We start from the raw sequence: 20,337 nt of genomic DNA, 5'->3' as shown, positions 1-20,337 counted from the left end.
TACAGTATAGCACAGCTACTATCTTCAAAATGGCTTCCTTGGTCAATTAGAATAACGACACCACTTTCCAATGGAGTTGCCCGATTCTCCTAGGCTAGAATATGTCAGGCACGACATTATGACTATGTTTAGTCTTGTTTACTACGGCACGACGTACTTTCTCATGATTGTCTGTAGTTTAATGTGGGCAGGTATTCAACGAAAATTCCCTTTGTGTTTGACACCAGTATTAGCTAGGAAATGGCAGAACCCTCAGTCTCACAGATAAAAACCTTCAAACCATGATTCAACAAGAGTCAAGCATTGCCAAAGTGAGACCAACGAAGGAGGCTTGTATTGCTTCTTCTACCTGAAACTGTATCTGAGCGTGTTTTTTTCTTTTGTCAAGAGTGATATATCCATTCAATATCCATTGAATCACGACCTACGTAAGCAATCATCATTAGCCTGATTCCGCTTCTTATCCCTCATGCACTCCACTTGAAATGGCCTATTATATCCAGGGGGTTCCTCATGTGCTGGGCACAGATATGGCTTCAAGACATACACGTTTGGCTTATACGTATAGTGTTATCGTATCTCCCTTCTAATATTTCTTTGGGTCTAACGTATATTTTCCTGTTTAGTCTTTGTCGCCTGTTTCTTTGTTCCCTTCTATTTCTTTATATATATGGAATGCACGCTCTAGACTTTGTATCGTACATTTCAGATCATAAAGTTTCAAAATCAGCAATATCCCAGCGGTTTTGCAGAGGCTACCTCGAAATCCCAAAGTCGGCGATATCCTAATTTCTTTACAGAGGTTAATTTGGAATCAACGCGTTATTTCAAGCTGGTTATACCTAAGCTCTAGAACATATTATTTTGTAGTTAGAGTATTATGGATACCGTACTATTCGGACCAGACACCAAGGCTGGGTACTAATTGTATTGTATATTAACTAGCAAGTACCCAGGTAGGTATATTGAACCTCTGACTTTATAAACCTAAGCGGCTGGCGTGGCTGAAGCCTGTTTGTGAAGGATTCGGCGAATTGCCAGCGCTTAAAGATTGGATACCTTGTTAACTTTGGTGTGTTTTACTTTTGGGCGACAACCTAATACGACGCCGCTGGATACCTTAGTCCATATTGCAGCTTTCATTTTAATGTTATATTTCTGGTTAGAGTGGTGATTAGCGCTCAGGATGAAACTAGAATTGACATCTGAAGATGTCTTATTATTGCGCAATTGCAATTTAAAATTGAGAGCGGTGGTTGGTCATTCGCAGACTTTTAGACCTTAACTGTACTGCACTGTATCTACCTAGCTTATGGTCCGCTACATGATAGCGCTTAACTTTGCATGTGATAGCCATTGGGGGCAAGTTGCATTATCACAAAGTATCACAACACAACAGCAAACTTACTGTTAAAGTAACTACGTGTAGAGTAATAATAAGTGCAAAAAAAAATGCAAAAACATACAACAGCCGGTGTTCGCCAGTGGTCACCCACCTGACTACTAATCTGCCGGTTAGTGGCTTGTCTATGGGGGAGCAGACGGGACCCCGAATTTTCCACTACCTATGGTCGTATGTGGTTGAATAATGAACAGTTGTACATTATAAGGAGACAAGAGGTCAGAATTGTTGAGACGAGAAAAAGTGTCAACAAAACGAAGAGAAAAAAAAACTTATTATCGCAGCTTCCCCATTGGTAGCTGCCCCCCACTGCTGTTGGACCCTTGTTCCAGGGCCCAGTCCCCTTCGGGACTAAATCCAGGGGTCCTTCAACAGCCCCGCAGAAGAAGTTTTACATCCATAGGTCAAGACAAGTAGCGGCCCCTTTAGCCTCCTTAGATCCCTCCTTGGGGCCCTTTCCAGGCCCGGTACAATAGTTCTACAAAACGCCCCAAGACTCCTCAAAGTGCTTAGACCGCCGACACGTGCAGGTTAGCCGGGCTCTAGGCGTTGATCTTGGCGACTTGAGGCTCAGGATTGACCAACCGAGGGCCCCTGCTCTGGAGCGGTAAAGAAAAGAGGCCAGCTCGCTTCGTGGGCAGATCTCATTTCCAATTATAATTAGCTCAAGTTGCCAAACCGACTGGACTCCAAAGCGGTCTGCGACACGAGGTCCGACGCTTGTGCTTAGCATGGAGTACAACGGGGCACCCGCTTACTCGCCGCCGTGGAGAAAGTCACGCATGTTATCACCGCTGGCGTTGATAAGGAGACCACACAAAAATTGGATCAAAAGCTAAAAGGAGAGTGGAAAATTTGATACCCGTGCCCGACTATGGATCTTCTCCCTCGACCCTTTTTTCTGCCTTAAGCTGGGGGGGCACTAGGTGGCCTTAAAAAGAAATCTTTCACTCCTCAAACGTAGACACCAGGCATCTCAATTTTCTCCCATTGAGTTGCTGTCTAGATCTGTTCAAGATGGCCACCACTACCACAGTAACCAAGAGAGGCGCCGCCGTGGCCTCAATGTCAGTGCTCTCATAGAGACCCAATTTTAGAAAAACAAACTGACCCCAGATTCAGCAAGCTTGAGGATGACAGCCGCTTCCCGGATATCAACACCATTCGGAATGCAATCCCCAAGCACTGCTTTGAGCCCAAGGTGTCAATCTCTATGGCCTATCTGTTTCGAGATGTTGCCATGATTGGTGCTTTTGGCTGGGCTGCCATTACTTATATCCCCGCCATTCAGGATTCCACCCTCAGGACCATCGCCTGGATTGTCTATGGCTTCGTTCAGGGCCTGTTTGGCACTGGTCTTTGGATCCTGGGCCACGAGGCTGGTCACGGTGCCTTCTCCAAGCACGCTTCATTGAACCACGTTGTTGGCTTTTTGTCTCACTCCAGTCTCCTGGTCCCGTACTACTCTTGGAAATTCTCTCATCACCGTCACCACATGTTCACCGGCCACATGGAGAAGGACATGGCTTTTGTTCCCAGGACAAAGGCCGACTATGCTCAGCGTATCCTGTCTGCCTTTGAGATGTTTGAGGATACTCCTATCTACCAGCTGATTGCGCTGCTCGCTCACCAGCTTCTCGGATGGCAAATGTACCTGACCTTCAACATCTCCGCTGGCTCAGGCAGTCTTCAGAGGGCCGCATCTAACCCTCTGGGCAAGAGCCACTTCGGACCCAGCAGCGCCGTGTTCCGTCGCAGCGAGGCTCCTTTCATCTTCCTGTCTGACGTTGGCCTCTGCATGATGGTCTTCGCTTTGTACAAGCTTGCTGGCGTGGTTGGAACGAGCACAGTGCTGTTGGCTTACGCTCAGCCTTACTTCTGGGTTCACCACTGGCTGGGTAAGTCTCAATACAAATAACATTAATATTTCGCCGTTGAGCGGTATAGCTAACGACATGTTTAGTCGCCATCACTTATCTGCACCACACCCACATGGAGGTGCCTCACTATGAGGCTGAGAGCTGGACCTTTGTCAAGGGCGCCCTCGCAACTGTGGACCGAGAGTTCGGCTTCGTTGGCCGCCACCTGTTCCACTGCATCATTGAGCACCACGTTGTTCACCACCTTTTCCCGTATGTTGCCAATTTATCCCTCATTGCTGACTGTAAGCGACTAACATGACTCTTCTTTAGCCGCATTCCTTTTTACTATGCTGGAGAGGCAACTGAGGCAATTAAGCCTGTCCTCGGCGATTTGTACTACCGCGATGAGAGATCCTTCATTGGACAGCTCTGGACCAACTTCACGAAGTGCAAGTACGTTGTGAAGGACGAGACCACTCCTGGAGCTCTCAAGTGGGAGCAATGATTCTCATGAAGTTATTTATTGGCTCAAAAGAAGTATTGGTATAAGTTATAAAGACTTGGCGATAAAATTCGGATAGAACATAGAACATGGGGTATTTCTGCAGTGATTAGAGTTATTGCCAGATGATGGGTTGGATTTGCGTTCTTGTTCGCTGATAGACAATGGCTTGGACTGGAGGGGAGTATATAAAATAGAGCGATACGGTTATTATTTGCCGTGATAGATTTAGAATAACACGGGGCATTCCTGGGGATTCATAACAATGACGCAATATCGTAGGTACAAATGGTGACAATGTGAGATGGCGATATCTGGGAGCGCCGGGAATAGCTACATGAAGTAGGGGAGATGTGCAATACGTACCCTAAGTCGTTTCTAGCGACTGCGTTGCCGTAGTATGGAAACAAGACTTCAGCTTTGAATAGACATTTTGACCTGTCACTAAAAAACGACCCATGGATTCATATACTCCGTAATCTACAGCTAATCTAGAAATGAAGATTTACACGTATCTCTGTCGATGGCCCCACCAATACCAACCAGGTTCACCAACTAATCATAAGTAGCAGCCGTATCAGTGAATCTCACTCGCACGGGCCATAAATAGCCGAAGTGGTCTGTATGTCTCAGTTCAGGTTACCACTTTTGGTGAAGACAGACCGACCCACTCCTCCTACACACGGCATATCGCCAACGTTGGTTTTCAAGTGGCAGATAACGGTCGCCTATATATGCAAGAAATAAAGCTAAACCAGCGTTAAAAGAACCGCTTTTGCGAGCCGCAGCCGCGATCGCCGTGAGTATTTACTAGGCGTGGGATGTCCTGCACAAGCAAGCCAGCAGGATTTCGGCCCACAAGCCAGGTCGGTATCCGATGTTTACCGTTTGATGATACGAATACCTATAGAATTCACTCTAAATATATTTTATAAAGAATAGTTTTAATAGAATAAATGGAAATGGGAATGCTTCTTAGTAGCCGCGGTTGCCCTAATCCCAGCTGGAATGCTCAAATCGGTACGTTTCGCTGTCTGAAGCTATGGCACTATGCACCATTATCAGGCGCATTTGATGTTAAAGAGAAACAAAATGCTATATTGTGTAATATAAAGGAGCATAGGATACTATTGAGATGCCATCTTTTATCAGGGGTTGTTGGCATTCGCGTGCTGTGTATCCTCTTGCCCAATATTTTTTCCACTGGAAGCTATATGCGTTCATGCAGTAAATAAGTATACCACGAGAGACGGTCTATGATATCTTATGACCTCAGCGTCTCTTTAGTTGCCTTTATTACTAATAACAAAGCTAGCTTGCTATGTATTTGTGAAGATGTTTCGCATTTATTCAGCGTTGGAATCATGCTGACTACTATTGCAGGGTAATGCGATGCGTGAGTATGCCCACATATTCTCCAATCGTTTATAGCCACATACACAGCAGATACAAGCCATGAGTGTACGTACATGTATCAAGAGAATTCACAGAGCAACATGAAAATAGTTACATATTCAGCAACGCAGATACATCATTCATCAATTTTGTAACTAAAAGTCAAAAGTATAGATCCTAGCTACAAAGTAAACAGCGTGACAGCCTGTCCAGAGACCTCTGCTTCTGCAAGTATCTTTTTGTTCGCCTTTCGGAGTAGGAATTTTAGCAACAAAGAGCACCCGATACTAATGAAAGAAAACACCATCATGAGTATCATGGCAAGCGCATATCGCGGCGAATCGCCGGGACGGAAGAAATATGGGCTCCAAATATTACCGAGCTGAGCAAGTAAATTGACAATTGCTGTTCCAGCCGCGCGCTTTTCAGGCGTCTGATTTAGCGTGCTTGCAGCCCACGAGTAGACCATGGCATTAGCTGCGAAAGCGCCCGAACAGTACATGAATGACGCGAAATACCGGGCACCAATGTTGAGAGTGGCAGCCGAGATGATGAAGCCCACGGATGCAACGGCCATAGGAACGCATATATGATAGCATCTCTCGTTGTTACGATCGCTAGAGTAAGCAACAACAAAAGAGACAGCTGCGCCAAAGAGATATGGAGGTGCTGTGAGGGCAAGAGTGACAGTCTGTGAACCTATGTGGAAGCCATTCACAATGGTGGGAAAGAAGTAGTTGAATCCGTAGGCGGTATGGTTCGCGGCAAGAAGGAGTACCTGGAAGAGATTATGTGAGCTATACTATGCAGATGACATTGAAACATGATACAACTTACGAATATATAAGTTCGGGGGTCTTGAAGAGCTAGCCGTGCGCCGTACCAGACAGAGTGACTGGCCTCTGGCAATGATACGCGATCCAGAGCCATTCTCTTCGCGGCAAACTCTCGCTCTTCTTCTGTGAAGAGCCACTTGCCACTTCCAGTTTTAGATTCGATGTAGTCTGGCAGCAGGAAAAAGGAAACCAAAGCAGCAAAGAAACTGCCTGCGCCGTCGATGATAAAGAGCCACCGCCAGCCCGGTATGCCTTCGGCTCCATCGAGGCCTGAGAACACACCAGCTGCAATCAAGCCTGAAAATGCGGTTGCGAGGACAAGACCGGAGTATAGCACGGCGGTACGTAAGGCTAGCTCTTTTCGGGTGTACCAACACGACAGGAGGTAAAATGCCTATCGAGAAAGAATACATTAGCTCATGCACTACTATTGTTATACCGCGATGTCGGTTTGAGACTTACTCCTGGGAAGAAAGGAGCCTCCACAATTCCAAGGAAGAATCGAATAACAATAAGATTTCCATAGTTTTGTGCAGCTGCGGTGGCGGCAGACACACATGACCATACGGCGACGCAAGCCGGCAGGTAGATGCTGGGTCGAACACGAGTAATGAGCATGTTGGATGGCAGCTGGGCAAGCATGTATCTGTTCATCAGTTAGTCATAGTAGCCAAAATAATTATTGTAGATGAACTAACCCGACGTTGAGGATAGAAACAGCAGTATTGAAATTGTCATCCTTTAGCCCCAGATCTTTCTCAAAGGTATTCAGCTTGGCTTGCCTAAGAATATATGTTAGCGGGCAATTATATGAGATACAAGCTCGATTCTAGTAAAGGACATACGCGATGTTGTTCCTGTCCAGGTAGTTGAACAAGTATAAGATCCATACTACAGGCAGCAAAGTCATATCAAGTTTTCGAACCAGCTTTTTCTCGCGCGCTCGCCACTCCGGCGTGTCGACATGTTCGTCATGAACAACTTTACCTTTCTCCATGCTGAGATCAGGACTCGACTCCTTATGTTCGAGACCAGCTGTAGTCTCCTTTACGGAAGGAGCTACATCGCTCACCGGGATGGTGTCAGACGACATTGTCGAGGATGTTGAGTAGATGTACTCAGTGGAATATGATTAAAATTGCCGCATTAGAGAGTAAATATCGGCACTGTAAACATGCATGCACGGCAGAACGATGGAAGCTCTTCATGATAGACACGAGAAGTAGAGGATGCATCTTGGGAATTATATACTTTGAGCTCTAGACAATAAGCAGGGGAGCAGTAGCGCAAAAGCCATCCCCGGACCGGCAGAGCATCAACGCGGGGACCCCAGATGTTAATTTAGCCATCATTCTATAGCTTCTCGATCATATGGAGAAACCTGGGGTTTAGTGCTTAGCAGCGAAAACAAGTTGAGCATGGCGTTTGCCAAGAATCTCACGATGGTGAAGCCGATCGGCGTTGGACGCTGGCCGATCGGCGGAATTTCTCCGATCGGCTTGCTCCTCATCCAAGATCCATAATTCTGAAAATCACTATGGCTCTGGAGATGGATATATAACACTGTACTTTAACCTTTGGACTTTTCTCAATTCTTACCAGCAATCTTGACCTCTTCAACACATTTTACCATTATCTCTCATCATTCTCAGCAGCATCAACGTCAATATGACTTACACAAATGGAACTTCCAACGGGACAAACGGCCATGCGGCCAGCCCCACTCCGGCCGCAACTCGGCTGAGGAAAATGCTCACCGAAAGCAATGAATTGCTTGTTCTGCCCGGCGTGTACGACGGTTTCAGCGCTAGAATTGCGCTAGAAGTTGGATTTGATGGCCTTTACATGGTAATTAAACTGCGCTGGCAATAGATACATACATGCAAAATTGTAGTGTGCTAATTAAATTACCTTGTGTAGACGGGCGCTGGAACATGTGCTTCAAAGCTCGGCCAGCCAGACTTGGGCTTTGCTTCGCTCAATGACATGCGAGAGCATGCTGAAATGATTGCTAACTTGGACGCCCGCGTCCCTGTCATTGCTGACGCTGACACGGGCTACGGCGGGCCCAACATGGTTGCTCGCACGGTGGCGCAATACCACCGTAGTGGCGTCGCTGGTCTGCATATCGAGGATCAGATTCAGACTAAGCGCTGTGGGCACCTTGGTGGAAAGGAGGTTGTTAGCATTGAAGCTTTCCAGCAACGTATCAGTGCTGCCTTTGCTTCCAGACAGAAGCTGGGATCAGACATTGTCATCATTGCCCGTACAGATGCTCTGCAGACCGATGGTTTCGAAGAGGCTGTTCGTCGTCTAAAGGCTGCAGTCGCTGTCGGTGCCGATGTTGCTTTCCTCGAGGGCCTGACCACTGAAGAAGAGGCGAGGGAGGTGTGCCAAGCGCTCGCACCGACCCCAGTTCTCTTGAACATGGTCGAGAATGGAGCTACGCCATCCTGGTCTGTAGCCCAAGCAAAGGAGATGGGTTTCAGAATCATCATCTATCCTTTCGCAGCAATTGCTCCCGCATATGAAGCTATTCGTAACACCTATAAGAAGATAAAGGAGACTGGTGTCACTGATATCGACCCGACTTTTACGCCAAAGAAATTGTTCACGATAGTAGGCTTGAAAGAGGCGGCTGCGGTGGATGCTGCTGCTGGAGGACAGTTGTATGAGAAAGTGTAATAATACCAATGATTGCGATAAAAGCTTGCGTCCATAGATTATGTTGAAAATAAAAATATACAAGAAATATGAAATAGTATTTAAGTCGCCAAGTGGTATATGTATTGTATGTGCTTTAATTGTGTTTTGTATTATTTGTTGATTGTCAGTGCAAAGCATAACGCTGTCATCCCGGCCATTCTAAGTTAAATCCATCCGCTAGGCTACTTAGATGATCAAACATCATCGCATCTTGCATATCTTCAGAACCAAACAGCAGCTGTAGATATGATGTTAGTGAGAACGCCGTGGTAAGGATCTATCCACTTATCTTGTGCTTCTTCAGAGTTTTCGTCGCGATTTCCGTCTGATTGGAAATGCTTTCGCCATTCCCAAAGCGAGTCATAAACGATGCTCATGCTAAGGCGATTTCGAACACGTAGGCGTAAATCGTCAACTGAGTCACCGCTGATAACACGAGGGTCGGTCAAAGTACAGAAAAACCCAATCACGTCGCTGAGCCGGCCCGGAAGGTCGTTGTTCGCAACTGACATCTTTCGCAGTGATGATATAGCAGCGTCAAGGAGCTTTTTACCCGATTCAACATCGAGTAGCTTTTCGAAATAACCATTCATCATGACTTTGAGGATTATGAATGCTGCAGAAACGAAAACCTGATAGCAAAAGAATGGACAGTAGTGAAAGAAGCCACTTTCTTCGTTATCCATCTCGAGACACTGTTCTATTAGGGAATATGCAGTTTGATATAATACTACAATGCGGTCGGAATAACCGTCAACGCTTGATTCATCGAAGAGATAGAATGAGTGGAGATGGAGTCGAGCGGCGGCCAGATAATAGCGGGTTATGGCTGCCATGACGTTAGCGAATATTTACTTAGGTTGAGAGAGTTTGGGTGCGTTACGAGTCATGTTGATAGCCTCACGCTCTAAATCAACAAGTGATGCATTGAGAAGTCGATAGAGAGAAAGCCGCTCACGAACTGATGTAAAGCCAGCGGGATCCAGAGCATTCGACGTCAACGCTTGAGACACCCTATGTCTGAACTGCTCAATGCGAAGATGCCATCTTAGGGCAATATCATGAGTGGATAACGTTGCTGACTCGGGCGCAACCGTGAGAGACCAGTCTTGCATCTGTATGGTGGCAGGAAGGCCACATCCGACACTCACGCTGCGATAAAGTTAGAATTATGAAACACGGCGATTGAATAAGCATTTCTTCACATATATCGTATTACCTTTGAGCAACAATATTGCAAGATTCCCATGTCTTTATCCATTCAGAATACTCATACATACTGAGATGCAGAGGGACTTTGACAAAATCCTCTGCGCTGAGCGCGCGATGAAGACCCATTTGTGTCCCAAGCTGTACCATCATACCTGCTAGCATGTACGTTGGGTCGGCAGTGCTGCTGCTGGTTGGAAATGGCCAAGTACAAAGAATTATTAGGCTTTGTACTACTCTAAGAGAGTAAGGAATTGAGCGAAGAGACTTCCATAAGCAGTCTGTGACACTTCTTGCTAGCTTCTGTAGCAGCGTTGGGTGGCTCTGTAGCCGTCGAGCGGCGACAGAGATGATGGACCAGAAAAGCAGCTCAGATGACTCATAAATCTCATGAATAGTTGTTCCTGGGTCTAGAAATGGTAGGTATGGATGGTAGTGGAGTATATAGCTACATGCATTTGTGAGTTCCTCCTCATTTCAGCAGCATAGACATGCTACATGTAGGTGGCCTTACATCAGATATAGTTCATCAATCTCTTCGATAGAGAGCTCAACATTGCCCAGTTTCCTGGCCCGTGGGATGGCAATGATTGATCTCCGCGGCGCTTGAGGCTGGTCAATGACCGGCTGAGTCGTCAGGCCAGGGACACGGGAGCTTTCTTTTGGATCCAGCGATGGGCCTGACGCGTTGGATGCTGATGACTGGATAGCATCGCTAGCGCGAGTCTCTGCTATAACACACAAAAGCACCACTATTAGCTTTCCATGGCGGTTTGTGTAGTGAGTTCAGTCTTCTAATCAAGAAACTTTATTATACTAACATGGTGCAGCTGGAGTTAGAATTGGCCACTCAATCGCTGCATTACTGCTCGCTTCACGAGTGGCTAGTCGGCGTTTAAGCTCTCTGACTTCATTCTCTAGCTCAAAAGATTTCCTAGGCGACACATCTAGACTTTAGCTGCCATATTATTTAGTCGTGAGACTCGAAACGCCTACCTTCTCTTGCGCGTTCTGCGAAAATCGTTGTCTATCTTGCATGTAAGTTTGAGCCTCTGGCAGCGGGAGCATGTGCTAGAGACAGCGTCATTGGCAACCAAATCACACCGAAGCTGCAAGCAATAAGACCCATTAATGCATGGAACAATGACATAATTACAGTGTAAGCAGCAGATATTAGGCTCGTACCTTTTGCTGCTTGCACTCGTTGCAAGCTCTGCGCCTCGGCTGCTTTGCAGGGGGCTCGCCCTCTCGCGAATCCTGTGGCTCAGCCTGAGCTCCAGGGACTTCAGCGGGAAGGGCTTCTGAAGACATTTGATAACACGGCCATGAACACGCCCCCACCGAACAGGAATTTGTCCTTATAACTCTTCAGTAAGTTGTAACTATTGACCAACTTGTCGACTTCACATTATATAGGCCGTGAAAACTAGATGGACTGAAATTAACCTCAGCTGCTTACACCCATTGCTGAAGAACTAATAATAGGGAGCGCTGGGGGATCAACGCGTCAACACGTGACCGCATTTTTAGGTACAGTTTTATACCTGCTTTGCTAAAGGTCCTTTTGAATAGCTCCGACCAAGCGCCGCTAAAATCGCCTATGGAAGTTGGCTGACGCTGACATAGGCCACTGTACAGTGGTACCGAATCCAGTGAAAATGAGGAATGAAAAATGTAGCTAAACGCATGTATGGCCAACATGAAAATTTGATACAAATTAAATCGAAATTGCACGACATAGAAACCCGCACAATTATGCCGTCATAGGGAACAAAGGCTTCCAATAACCTTCTGATCAAGAACTTGGTGGACCAGGATCCATAAATGCCTAGACAAACTTACTAAGTGCTGATTCATGGCAACGTAAATGACGGCGGCGGCGACATTTAAACTGTGTAATAGCTTGGTCACCTCGCAGTCGAGTAATTAAGTTTGAGCTTTAAGCTGACATATAAAGACATCCATTGTGAAATGTGATAGTCCGTCTCTAAAAACCACCCTTTTAGAGCTTTCCCGCTACATACATCGTATAGAATTGTTATACATTTTTGTTTTTATAATCTGCGGCAAAATGACTCTTTTTGATTACACCGAGAGCTCCCAAAGAGTAATCTTTGGAGAAGGCAGCCTTTCCAAGCTTCCCGATGAACTTGCCAGGCTCAACTGCACCAAACCACTCATACTGACAACACCTACAAAGACATCCTATGTTGACGATATTGCGAATATTTTAAATGGGCAGATTGCTGGCTCATTCACCCAAGTCACAATGCATACTCCGAAAGAGGTGACTGAAGAAGCATTGAAGCAAGCCAAGTCCGTTAATGCCGACTGTGTTGTATCAATTGGCGGTGGGAGTGCCGTTGGGCTAGGCAAAGCATTATTTGTTCGGACAGGATTGCCTCACATCTGCATCCCGACTACATATGCTGGCAGCGAGATGACGCCAATTGTAGGCCAAACCGAGAACAGGGTAAAAGTTACTTATATCGATCGGAAGGCTATGCCGGCGGTAGTCATTTACGACGTGAACTTAACCTTGACGCTACCTACTAATATAAGCGCTACAAGCGGCCTTAATGCTATGGCTCATGCGGGTGCGTATAAGTTAACAGCAGTCTTATATGGCTCAGCTTGCAGTGGCTAACATTAAAACATTGAATAGTCGAGGCTCTATATGCTCAAGATGCCAACCCTATCACAAGCATATTTGCAATTAAAGGCATCCAAACTCTAGCTAGGTCACTACCTAAAGTCATGCAAAATCCAAACGACATCGAAGCTCGCTCGGACGCTCTACTTGGTGCTTGGTTCTGCGGAAAATGTCTGGCTGGGGCATCCGTAGCCCTGCATCATAAACTATGCCATGTCCTCGGTGGTACCTTCAATCTGCCACATGCAGAAACACATGCAATTATTTTGCCTCATGCGCTGGCATATATCGCTCCCAGCATCCCTGAAATTATGAAAGAGTTGTCAGATATTATTCCGGAAAGTAATGGAGATGCAGTCGGCGGCTTGAACAAGTTGCTGTCTAAACTGCAAATTACTTATAGTTTAAAAGACCTTGGTCTGAAAGAAGAAGATATTGAAGTGGCAGCAGATAATCTACTAAAGAAGCCATTTTGGAATCCTAGACCCGTCGAAAGGGATCCAGTTCGCGAGTTGCTGAAAAGAGCATGGGAGGGCAGACCAGCCCAGACACAAGTATAGAGTATTTTCTGCAAATAAAGAAGTACACTGTCTCTGAAAGTATAACTGACAAAAGTACCAATCCCGACTGCTACTGTTTCGGAAAGACTGAGACGGGCCCCATTTCAGACTCGTAATATTTCTTGGTGAACGAATGAACTTTTCTTTAGAGAGTTGCTTCCAACCATTATTTGATAATGTAACGAATGAAGATGTAATGAAAACATGGTGTATTTTGTGTACATAGCTTAGTTTATTAACCTCTAACGCTTATTGGGTACCTAATATCCAATCTAGCGTCCATTCCACCTTTTCGAGTCCCCTGTATGTACCTCATCATATCATAAAATCAGATTAGTGTAACTATTATAATGTATCCTGTTACTCATATTGCTTCATGAACTTGTTGCCCAGGATAACCTCAGAGAAGTTGGGAATGTGTGTACTGTGGCACCAAGGCTTGAGTCGCTCTTCTTCATCAATTGTCTTGGCGAAGCATCCAAGCCACTGCTGGCGAGGGAAAGTTTTAACAACATCCTTGAGAGTCTCGGTGTGGATGATTTCCGTAAGATTCTTCAAATATGGGTGATCGCTGACATTATCGTAAATCGTAGCCAGCTGGATGACTTGACCCATGAATGTGATATTTCCTACAGTCCCAAGGTCCTGGTGGCGGATGATTGTCTCAGCAACGGCTTCAGCCTGATCGTTGGAGGCTCCAAGCTCTAACAGAAGGTTCATGGCTTTAAAACCTCCGTAAAACTCAAACGACATGTTGGTAGCGGCCAAGTTCTCTTCAGCGGTGCCGATGTCATGTAAGAGAGAGACAAGAGCAAGGGTAGAAGGAGAGAATGTCTCAGCATGTTCGGGGAACTGTTGCCTGACAATGGCAGTCGCTAGAGAATAGAGTGTCAGTTGTTTAGACATTTTTTTTTGGAGTATTTGAGCTTCCATACTATAATAAAAGACTCTCATGCTGTGATTGTAAGTCTGAATTGGCAACTTTTCTTTGGCATAGCTTCGAACTTTGGCGACAACGGGATCATCTTCCGGAAACTTGATGTCAGAAACCAGAAGCGGTCCAGGTGCATTCCTAAACGGTTTGCCGCCAAAGAGCTTGCTGGGATCCAGGGGAAGGGCGGTCCAGCCGTTTTGCGCAATGTCGTTGGCGGGCATTTTGGCAATTTAAATAATTAAAAATAAATAATAGAGATCTTGATATGTGTGAAGTGGCTGCTAACAATTGAATATATTAGCTGAGGAAAGGAACCGATGACGTAAGCGGGCACTGACGGCGGTTATGAGACCAACCAAAAGGCAGAACTCAGGCAGCGGTAAGGCAAAGATATAATAGAAGAAGAGAAATGAGCTTCTATGGTGTAGATTCTTTGATGCAATTGTAAAAAGAAATGTTTTGTTGTGATTGTTGGAAATGTTGATGAATTCTGAATTGAAAAAAATTTCTCAGAAAGCCCGAATTGCGTCTTCTTATATACAACTTTGCTCTTGAATTGAATGCCTGAAACGGCGGCCTGAGACCATCACAGGTTTCCTAATTGGGAAATCTGACGGCGGGGTATGAACGACTTGCTCAATCCAGATATTAATACTTTACTCGGCGTTTCCGGGCGCCTCTCGTCAAACCCAGATTGGCAATGGTAGCATTTTGCATTGGAATTTTAATATTCTAAATTTTATTAATCTAACAACATTCCTCGCTACATAAAGATAGTCGCGCCTAGTGACAGCATATTGGTTAAGCTGGTCGTAGCTACATCATTCTGGGAGTTCAATTAAGTGAAACCAATACGTCATTTAGTTACTCTATCTAGATTAAGTTTATTTCTCAATATTTACTAAACTCATGCTGTCCCTGAGAATTGCATGCCAAATTTCCAATCGAACAAAGTTGCCTTTATAATACACTTTTTCAGTTGAAGGATCAAGCGTTGGCGCAGTAGCGTGGTGGGGACTGTTAGCTTTGAGCCAATCCTTTGAGCCATATATACCCACATGAATTAACTGACAAAATGAGTTAGGCTATGCAGTAGCTCCCTGCAACTGTGTACTGCTTCGCCGGTGCTATTGTGTAATACTGCAGTGTCTACGAACGTTGATATGTTCGTAGAGAACATCTTATAGCTCAATGGGCGATATTCATCAACGGTAGTATTAAAGTTGTCCTACTCTACTCCTATGATACTACAAGGAGTAAAAGAAGGCTTCATAAAGGGAGGCTTTCATAAATTAAAGAATTTAAGCGATACAGTTTGTCAAATACCTAGTGATGGGCAACTGCATATGCGTCAATTACCCTCGGAGGAAGATATTGCACAGAGACAAACACGCCTACTTAGTCACGGCTAGGAAAAATCAACTCGATTCGTGTATAGTCTAATCAATACTCCCTTCATATTTTACATGATAGTAAAAGATCGCTGGCGTATTATATTAGCAACCCGGGACTATGAGCCAGTCAGTTTTGCCACTTTGGACAATCTCCGGATGCTGTGAAACGTAAGCAAAGTTCAGCGTACCTCGCTTGAGTTCAACGTGTTGGGTTAGCTCTTATGCACTAGCGTACTGAATATTAGTGCAGAACTAATATACCTGCATGTGTGAATGTTTTGACATTCACGATTGCTCAGAATCTATCTTTTGATGATTAAATAACTTGTTGTTATACATTATGATTTTACATGAGTATAATTTAATGAAAATACTGTATATATGTAGCCCTGTCGTTGAAGTACCATGAATTGGATTTACGAAGTCTGTCACATGATGGAATTATAGCTCCAATAACTCGTCCTACATTTCTCCAACGCTAACTTATTTTGCCATAGGCTTGACGAGCATGGCTACTCCAACATCTCACAGCTTTCGCTATACATGGAAGCCATATGGCCAATCAAAGGGGTATTCCGGTAATGATAAGGAATAGTACGATTCTAATATTCATCATTAACCATTTGTGATGATCATCAACTCCTAGTATCTCTATCTGTCATCATGCCACGGCCTTCTATCCATGATGACAATACGAACGCGGTCTCGCCACAACGCGCTGGGCCGACGAGGCGTTACAACAGGTCACGCTGCGGATGTTTGACTTGCAAGTGAGACTTCCTACCTAGCAGCTACATGTATCTAGTAAGGTATAGAGCCTATTGCTGATGTATCATGTTACATAGACGTCGCAAAGTAAAATGCGACGAGCAGCGGCCTCGATGCTCACACTGCGAGCGGCTGAATCTAGAATGCAAATGGCGTCCACTTCACGCTGTTGCGTTGTCTAAACAGCGAAATGATATCAATGGTGAGAGGCCTACAGGCGATAGCCAGCCAACTATATCTCCGTCCACCGATCGATCACCAGCTGCCTCTGGATTACGAACGCTGCAGGCCATGGATGAAGTCTTTGACTACGCTAGCTTCATGTGGGATCCGAGTAGCAGTTTGTGGCAGCAAGAAAGCCCAGATATGACGACTTCCATTGCACTTAACGCAAATATAATAGTACGTTTTTTTTTTTTTTTTTAAATTCTTTCATATACACTGAAATCTCCCCTGCCCCTGGTCGATTTCGTGAAGGCTCATATAACTTACGATGTGCGGTAGGAATCTAGTACCTATATGAATAGGCACACAGACCCCTTAACAATCAACACATACATTGATAGTACGGCCACACAACAGAACGGTGATCAGCCTATTGATCAGACTACTTCTGGTTCAAGCGAAAGATTAATGGAATTCTTCATCAAATCTGCCATACCGCCAATCCTCGCCGGAGTCGAATCACAGAGGAAATGGTCCTCAATCCGCCAAGGCCTTGTCGCGATGTCAAAGAGCTCTCGCGTCCTACGCTGTGCTATCCTGGCATTCTCAAATACTCTTTTGTGTCGTAGTAATCCCTCTTGGGCCTTTGACGACCAAAATCACTATCAGGAAGCGGTCATCGAAGTAGAGGCGCATGATCCGGATTCCCTCAACGAGCACAGTCTGGCGCGCGAATGCCTCCTCGCCGCACTCTTTTTCCTAAGCTATGTTGATATTATAGAAACTAGGCTTGATACGGCACATCGCTATCTCAAACAGGCATATACAATATTCCAGAGGGGGGACAAGGCCTCATTCTCGCATGTCGAAAAGCAAGTGCTTCTTTGGATTCGGTTATTGGATGCTAGAGCAGTGTCTGCTGGAGGTGAAGGGCTATTTTTATCACGAGATGATGAAATTGAACTTGTAGAGCCTTCACCTGCGAGCTTCGACGCTGAAACGGACGATACTGCAAGAAGTCAGGATGCATCCAGCGACGATATTGAAGATGTTTTATTCCAGGTCCTCTACCAACCTGGTATTATCTTTTTCCAAAAGGTTCAAAGTTTCATGGGCCGTATTTCGAAGATTGATCCTTGGCATAGATCAAGAGGCACAGTGGAAGATGAGATAGAAGTCATGAATATCGGCGCTTCCATTGCCTCTGACTTGCGATCGCTATACGATCAGCGCCCACCGCTCATGGACTATGCGGTTGCTGGAAAGCTTTCAGAGCCTCATATTTCAACACACTTGGCTTTCACCATCACCAGAGCTTTTCGCACATACTTATCCAACTACTACGCTAGCAAGGTGCATCTTCATCGTGTTGCTTACAAACACTTGCCATTGACCAAGGAAGCAGCCGATGCTCTTGCTCAGATCCGCAAATTGGCCCACCAGATTTCATCCAACTTAGCTCCTGAAGATTCGCTCCCGGTAAATATGCTCTGGCCTCTCTTAATGCTGGGCGTAGAAGAACAGGAGGAAGAGGAGAAAGTGTGGATCAAGGCACAAATAATGAGAATGGAGGGCGTTGCCGGGAATGCGCGAATTACGGCGCAAGTCTTGGAAGAAGTCCAGGCTCGCCAAGAAGCCACCAAAACTCGTGCGGATATTCGCTCCGTGATGCACTCAGTATTTAATTCGTGCTTTGCGATCTTGTGATTCACCCCACACTGAAAGCTGATGGTGGTGTCTGCTCGGGTCGGTAGTATCGGTAGTGGCTCTCATCGGCAGAGGAAACTCCAGCCACAGCAACGGTATCGCTTCGCTTCGCTTGGATTGAAGTTGATCTGATAGCGTGCAGTACGCACCCACATGCATCTGGCTAGCGGTTTCGCGATTTTATCTTTCTACGAAGAGCTTTTGACTTATCTGAGATTTCTCAATCTTATCGCTCTCTGTGGAGCAACATATAAGTCATTGACTCGCATCTTCCGCCGTGACCTACTATTTCTTTTTCTATATTTACTGTCGCATTATTTAAAGCAATTCTGTCTTCGAACTAGACACGTTAACCAATCATTTTCTTTCTCCATACTAGCAATAATGGGATCGCTGCAACACGTAGTCAAGCCTTTTCCGCCAGGCATTCATGTGCCTTGTCTGACCTGGTTCGGCAGCAATGACGCTCAAGATATAGACTGGGAGTTACAAGCGCAGCATTTGAGATTTCTAATCAATTCTGGTCTTCATGGAGGTAAGCGCATTGCTCCCTGCGTCGTCGGTATTATTGACAGTAGTTAACACGTATCAAACCAGTTGTGTTGGCCGGGACAAATGGCGAAGCTGTGACATTAACCAAAGAGGAAAAGATTAAGCTCATCACATTAACAAGGCGCATCGCTACCGAAGCCGGAAGACCGGAGATTACCATTACTTTGGGATGCAATGGACAGTGCACACGAGATGTCATCGCCGAGACGAAGATGGCGCAAGAAGCGGGCGCTGACTATGTGTTGGTTCTTGTGCCCAGCTATTTCCACTTTGCAATGAGCAAGGACGCCATTGTTGCATTCTTTGAAGAGGTATGGAAGCAATCTCCCTCAATTTACGTGGTTATGCAGCTCTAATGGCAATACAAAATGGATAGGCAGCTGATGCAAGCCCGCTTCCCGTCTTAATATACAACTATCCCGGTGTAGTTGCAGGACTCGATATCGACTCTGAAATGCTAGATCGTCTTGCCAAGCATCAGAATATAGTCGGCGTGAAGCTGACATGTGGTGGTATTGCCAAAGTGTCTCGCATTACCGCCACTTACAGCCCTGAGAACTTCAGCGCACTTGCAGGTCAGAGCGACTGGCTTGTTCCAGCATTATCAGTCGGCGGTACAGGTACTATTACCGGTATTGCGAATTTATATCCCATAGTGAGTTTGGCGCGAGTAACATATGGCATTAATCAGTGCACATTGCTGACCATGGCATTCGCAATCTTCAAAGACCTGTATCCAGATTTACGACCTCTTCATGGCTGGCAAAGTGAAAGAGGCTACCACACTGCAATTGGAGCTCTCTAAGATGGAATGGGGATTTGCAAAGGGTGGAATTAATGGTACGAAATGGGTGGTAGCAAAACTACGTGGATATCCTCAAGAGAGCTGCCATTGTAGGCGACCATACCCAAAATTCGACAACACAGCGCAGCAAGAGTGGATTGTTGGCGTTGCTGGCGCTCTGGAGGCAACTGAGAAAAGCTTCGCAAAGAGTTCACAGTGAGATTAGGCAAAATCATAGACTTCATCTTGAATGCCGAATTGGTTGTATTTCCATACTATGATCTAATAGAACATAAATTTATCAGCGATACACAATGTCTATGTAGAAATGAAGTCATATCGTCTATTTATTTTGCTCCAGTTATATCTCCAACAATACGTTCCGTCTACCACCCTTCATCTGAGCGCTAATCGTGAAGCTTGGAACTCATATTTTCCTTCGAACCAATTACGCAATACATCGATGATACCCTTGTCCCTTCTGATCTTTCGCGCGTGACATGGCGATATATTATTGTATACGGTCAAATCAAAAGATACCCATGGTTAACCGCTCAAGCTCCTGTTTGCGATCGGGACGGATGTTTCCTGAAGCCTGAAGCCACAACTTCCCCAGTAACTTAACTTACCTCGAACAGAGCCGATCGGCTCGGATATCGGATCCATCGCTTAGCTGCCAAGCACCAAACACTCTCCTTAGCCTCATCATTCCCATTTGCCACTCAAGCGGTAGCGCTGCGCCACTGGCAATAATCCGTCGGCAGCCCACGTTGCTCTCGTTACAGGGCGCGGAAGGCGTGAATAGTTCCATTTTTGCCGACAGGTTTGTATGCCTCGTGAGGTTCGGGTATGGATTTTTCCCCATGTTCTCAGTGTTTCCAAAAGAAATAAGTTCATCTATTCCCTAT

General features: G+C 45.5%; 8 protein-coding genes across 8 annotated transcripts; 5 read left to right on the top strand and 3 right to left on the bottom strand.

Moving 5' to 3' along the window:
- The first annotated feature begins 1,853 nt into the window (after nt 1–1,853).
- On the top strand, nt 1,854–3,951 carry GGI43DRAFT_411611 (fatty acid desaturase-domain-containing protein). The gene is made up of 4 exons (XM_083206738.1): nt 1,854–2,469; nt 2,525–3,300; nt 3,366–3,534; nt 3,595–3,951. Exons 1-4 carry the CDS (start codon nt 2,420–2,422, stop codon nt 3,767–3,769), a joined length of 1,170 nt encoding a protein of 389 aa, XP_083058052.1. The 5' UTR covers nt 1,854–2,419; the 3' UTR covers nt 3,770–3,951.
- Nucleotides 3,952–5,342: 1,391 nt separating this feature from the next.
- GGI43DRAFT_424456 (major facilitator superfamily domain-containing protein) lies at nt 5,343–6,994 on the bottom strand (the record flags this gene model as incomplete). The annotated part of the gene is made up of 5 exons (XM_083208372.1): nt 5,343–5,939; nt 5,999–6,391; nt 6,460–6,643; nt 6,696–6,779; nt 6,843–6,994. The coding sequence occupies 5 exons, from the start codon at nt 6,992–6,994 to the stop codon at nt 5,343–5,345; spliced, it is 1,410 nt and encodes a 469-aa protein (XP_083058051.1).
- Nucleotides 6,995–7,746: 752 nt separating this feature from the next.
- On the top strand, nt 7,747–8,682 carry GGI43DRAFT_424455 (Pyruvate/Phosphoenolpyruvate kinase-like domain-containing protein; the record flags this gene model as incomplete). Its single annotated transcript, XM_083208371.1, has 2 exons — nt 7,747–7,845; nt 7,918–8,682. 2 exons carry the CDS (start codon nt 7,747–7,749, stop codon nt 8,680–8,682), a joined length of 864 nt encoding a protein of 287 aa, XP_083058050.1.
- A 78-nt stretch (nt 8,683–8,760) lies between these two features.
- Nucleotides 8,761–11,552, bottom strand: GGI43DRAFT_411606 (uncharacterized protein). The gene is made up of 8 exons (XM_083206737.1): nt 11,098–11,552; nt 10,909–11,021; nt 10,734–10,846; nt 10,427–10,643; nt 9,923–10,360; nt 9,587–9,855; nt 8,993–9,532; nt 8,761–8,943 (listed from the first exon to the last, which is right to left on the bottom strand). The coding sequence occupies exons 1-8, from the start codon at nt 11,221–11,223 to the stop codon at nt 8,849–8,851; spliced, it is 1,911 nt and encodes a 636-aa protein (XP_083058049.1). The 5' UTR covers nt 11,224–11,552; the 3' UTR covers nt 8,761–8,848.
- Nucleotides 11,553–11,809: 257 nt separating this feature from the next.
- Nucleotides 11,810–13,305, top strand: GGI43DRAFT_124913 (alcohol dehydrogenase ADH4). Its single transcript, XM_083199099.1, has 2 exons — nt 11,810–12,509; nt 12,578–13,305. The coding sequence occupies exons 1-2, from the start codon at nt 11,984–11,986 to the stop codon at nt 13,123–13,125; spliced, it is 1,074 nt and encodes a 357-aa protein (XP_083058048.1). The 5' UTR covers nt 11,810–11,983; the 3' UTR covers nt 13,126–13,305.
- Nucleotides 13,107–14,543, bottom strand: GGI43DRAFT_411603 (uncharacterized protein). Its single transcript, XM_083206736.1, has 3 exons — nt 14,398–14,543; nt 14,061–14,340; nt 13,107–14,000 (listed from the first exon to the last, which is right to left on the bottom strand). The coding sequence occupies exons 2-3, from the start codon at nt 14,278–14,280 to the stop codon at nt 13,486–13,488; spliced, it is 735 nt and encodes a 244-aa protein (XP_083058047.1). The 5' UTR covers nt 14,281–14,340; nt 14,398–14,543; the 3' UTR covers nt 13,107–13,485.
- A 1,416-nt stretch (nt 14,544–15,959) lies between these two features.
- Nucleotides 15,960–18,436, top strand: GGI43DRAFT_124870 (transcription factor domain-containing protein). Its single transcript, XM_083199098.1, has 3 exons — nt 15,960–16,223; nt 16,299–16,623; nt 16,726–18,436. The coding sequence occupies exons 1-3, from the start codon at nt 16,117–16,119 to the stop codon at nt 18,091–18,093; spliced, it is 1,800 nt and encodes a 599-aa protein (XP_083058046.1). The 5' UTR covers nt 15,960–16,116; the 3' UTR covers nt 18,094–18,436.
- A 41-nt stretch (nt 18,437–18,477) lies between these two features.
- On the top strand, nt 18,478–19,864 carry GGI43DRAFT_429107 (dihydrodipicolinate synthase family protein; the record flags this gene model as incomplete). Its single annotated transcript, XM_083209053.1, has 4 exons — nt 18,478–18,628; nt 18,691–18,956; nt 19,022–19,300; nt 19,374–19,864. The coding sequence occupies 4 exons, from the start codon at nt 18,478–18,480 to the stop codon at nt 19,647–19,649; spliced, it is 972 nt and encodes a 323-aa protein (XP_083058045.1). The 3' UTR covers nt 19,650–19,864.
- Between the last annotated feature and the right edge of the window lie 473 nt (nt 19,865–20,337).

Source organism: Trichoderma evansii (genome assembly GCF_050947405.1).
Source record: "Trichoderma evansii strain SZMC 28006 chromosome Unknown GGI43scaffold_18, whole genome shotgun sequence".
Taxonomy (NCBI): domain Eukaryota; kingdom Fungi; phylum Ascomycota; class Sordariomycetes; order Hypocreales; family Hypocreaceae; genus Trichoderma; species Trichoderma evansii.
This window is presented reverse-complemented; position numbering and strand designations above follow the sequence as displayed.

What these genes read in the sequence shown, in the direction of transcription:
- GGI43DRAFT_411606 (XM_083206737.1), bottom strand. Translation starts at nt 11,223, where the DNA reads ATGTCTTCAGAAGCCCTTCCCGCTGAAGTCCCTGGAGCTCAGGCTGAG. An exon ending in TGCAATATTGTTGCTCAAAG is followed by an intron (nt 9,856 to 9,922) that starts GTAATACGATAT and finishes ACTTTATCGCAG; the next exon opens with CGTGAGTGTCGGATGTGGCC. An exon ending in TGAGGCTATCAACATGACTC is followed by an intron (nt 9,533 to 9,586) that starts GTAACGCACCCA and finishes ACGTCATGGCAG; the next exon opens with CCATAACCCGCTATTATCTG.
- GGI43DRAFT_124913 (XM_083199099.1), top strand. Translation starts at nt 11,984, where the DNA reads ATGACTCTTTTTGATTACACCGAGAGCTCCCAAAGAGTAATCTTTGGA. An exon ending in TAATGCTATGGCTCATGCGG is followed by an intron (nt 12,510 to 12,577) that starts GTGCGTATAAGT and finishes AACATTGAATAG; the next exon opens with TCGAGGCTCTATATGCTCAA.
- GGI43DRAFT_411611 (XM_083206738.1), top strand. Translation starts at nt 2,420, where the DNA reads ATGGCCACCACTACCACAGTAACCAAGAGAGGCGCCGCCGTGGCCTCA. An exon ending in CTGGGTTCACCACTGGCTGG is followed by an intron (nt 3,301 to 3,365) that starts GTAAGTCTCAAT and finishes CGACATGTTTAG; the next exon opens with TCGCCATCACTTATCTGCAC. An exon ending in GTTGTTCACCACCTTTTCCC is followed by an intron (nt 3,535 to 3,594) that starts GTATGTTGCCAA and finishes ACTCTTCTTTAG; the next exon opens with CCGCATTCCTTTTTACTATG.
- GGI43DRAFT_124870 (XM_083199098.1), top strand. Translation starts at nt 16,117, where the DNA reads ATGCCACGGCCTTCTATCCATGATGACAATACGAACGCGGTCTCGCCA. An exon ending in TGCGGATGTTTGACTTGCAA is followed by an intron (nt 16,224 to 16,298) that starts GTGAGACTTCCT and finishes CATGTTACATAG; the next exon opens with ACGTCGCAAAGTAAAATGCG. An exon ending in CACTTAACGCAAATATAATA is followed by an intron (nt 16,624 to 16,725) that starts GTACGTTTTTTT and finishes GATGTGCGGTAG; the next exon opens with GAATCTAGTACCTATATGAA.
- GGI43DRAFT_411603 (XM_083206736.1), bottom strand. Translation starts at nt 14,280, where the DNA reads ATGCCCGCCAACGACATTGCGCAAAACGGCTGGACCGCCCTTCCCCTG. An exon ending in CATGAGAGTCTTTTATTATA is followed by an intron (nt 14,001 to 14,060) that starts GTATGGAAGCTC and finishes TCTATTCTCTAG; the next exon opens with CGACTGCCATTGTCAGGCAA.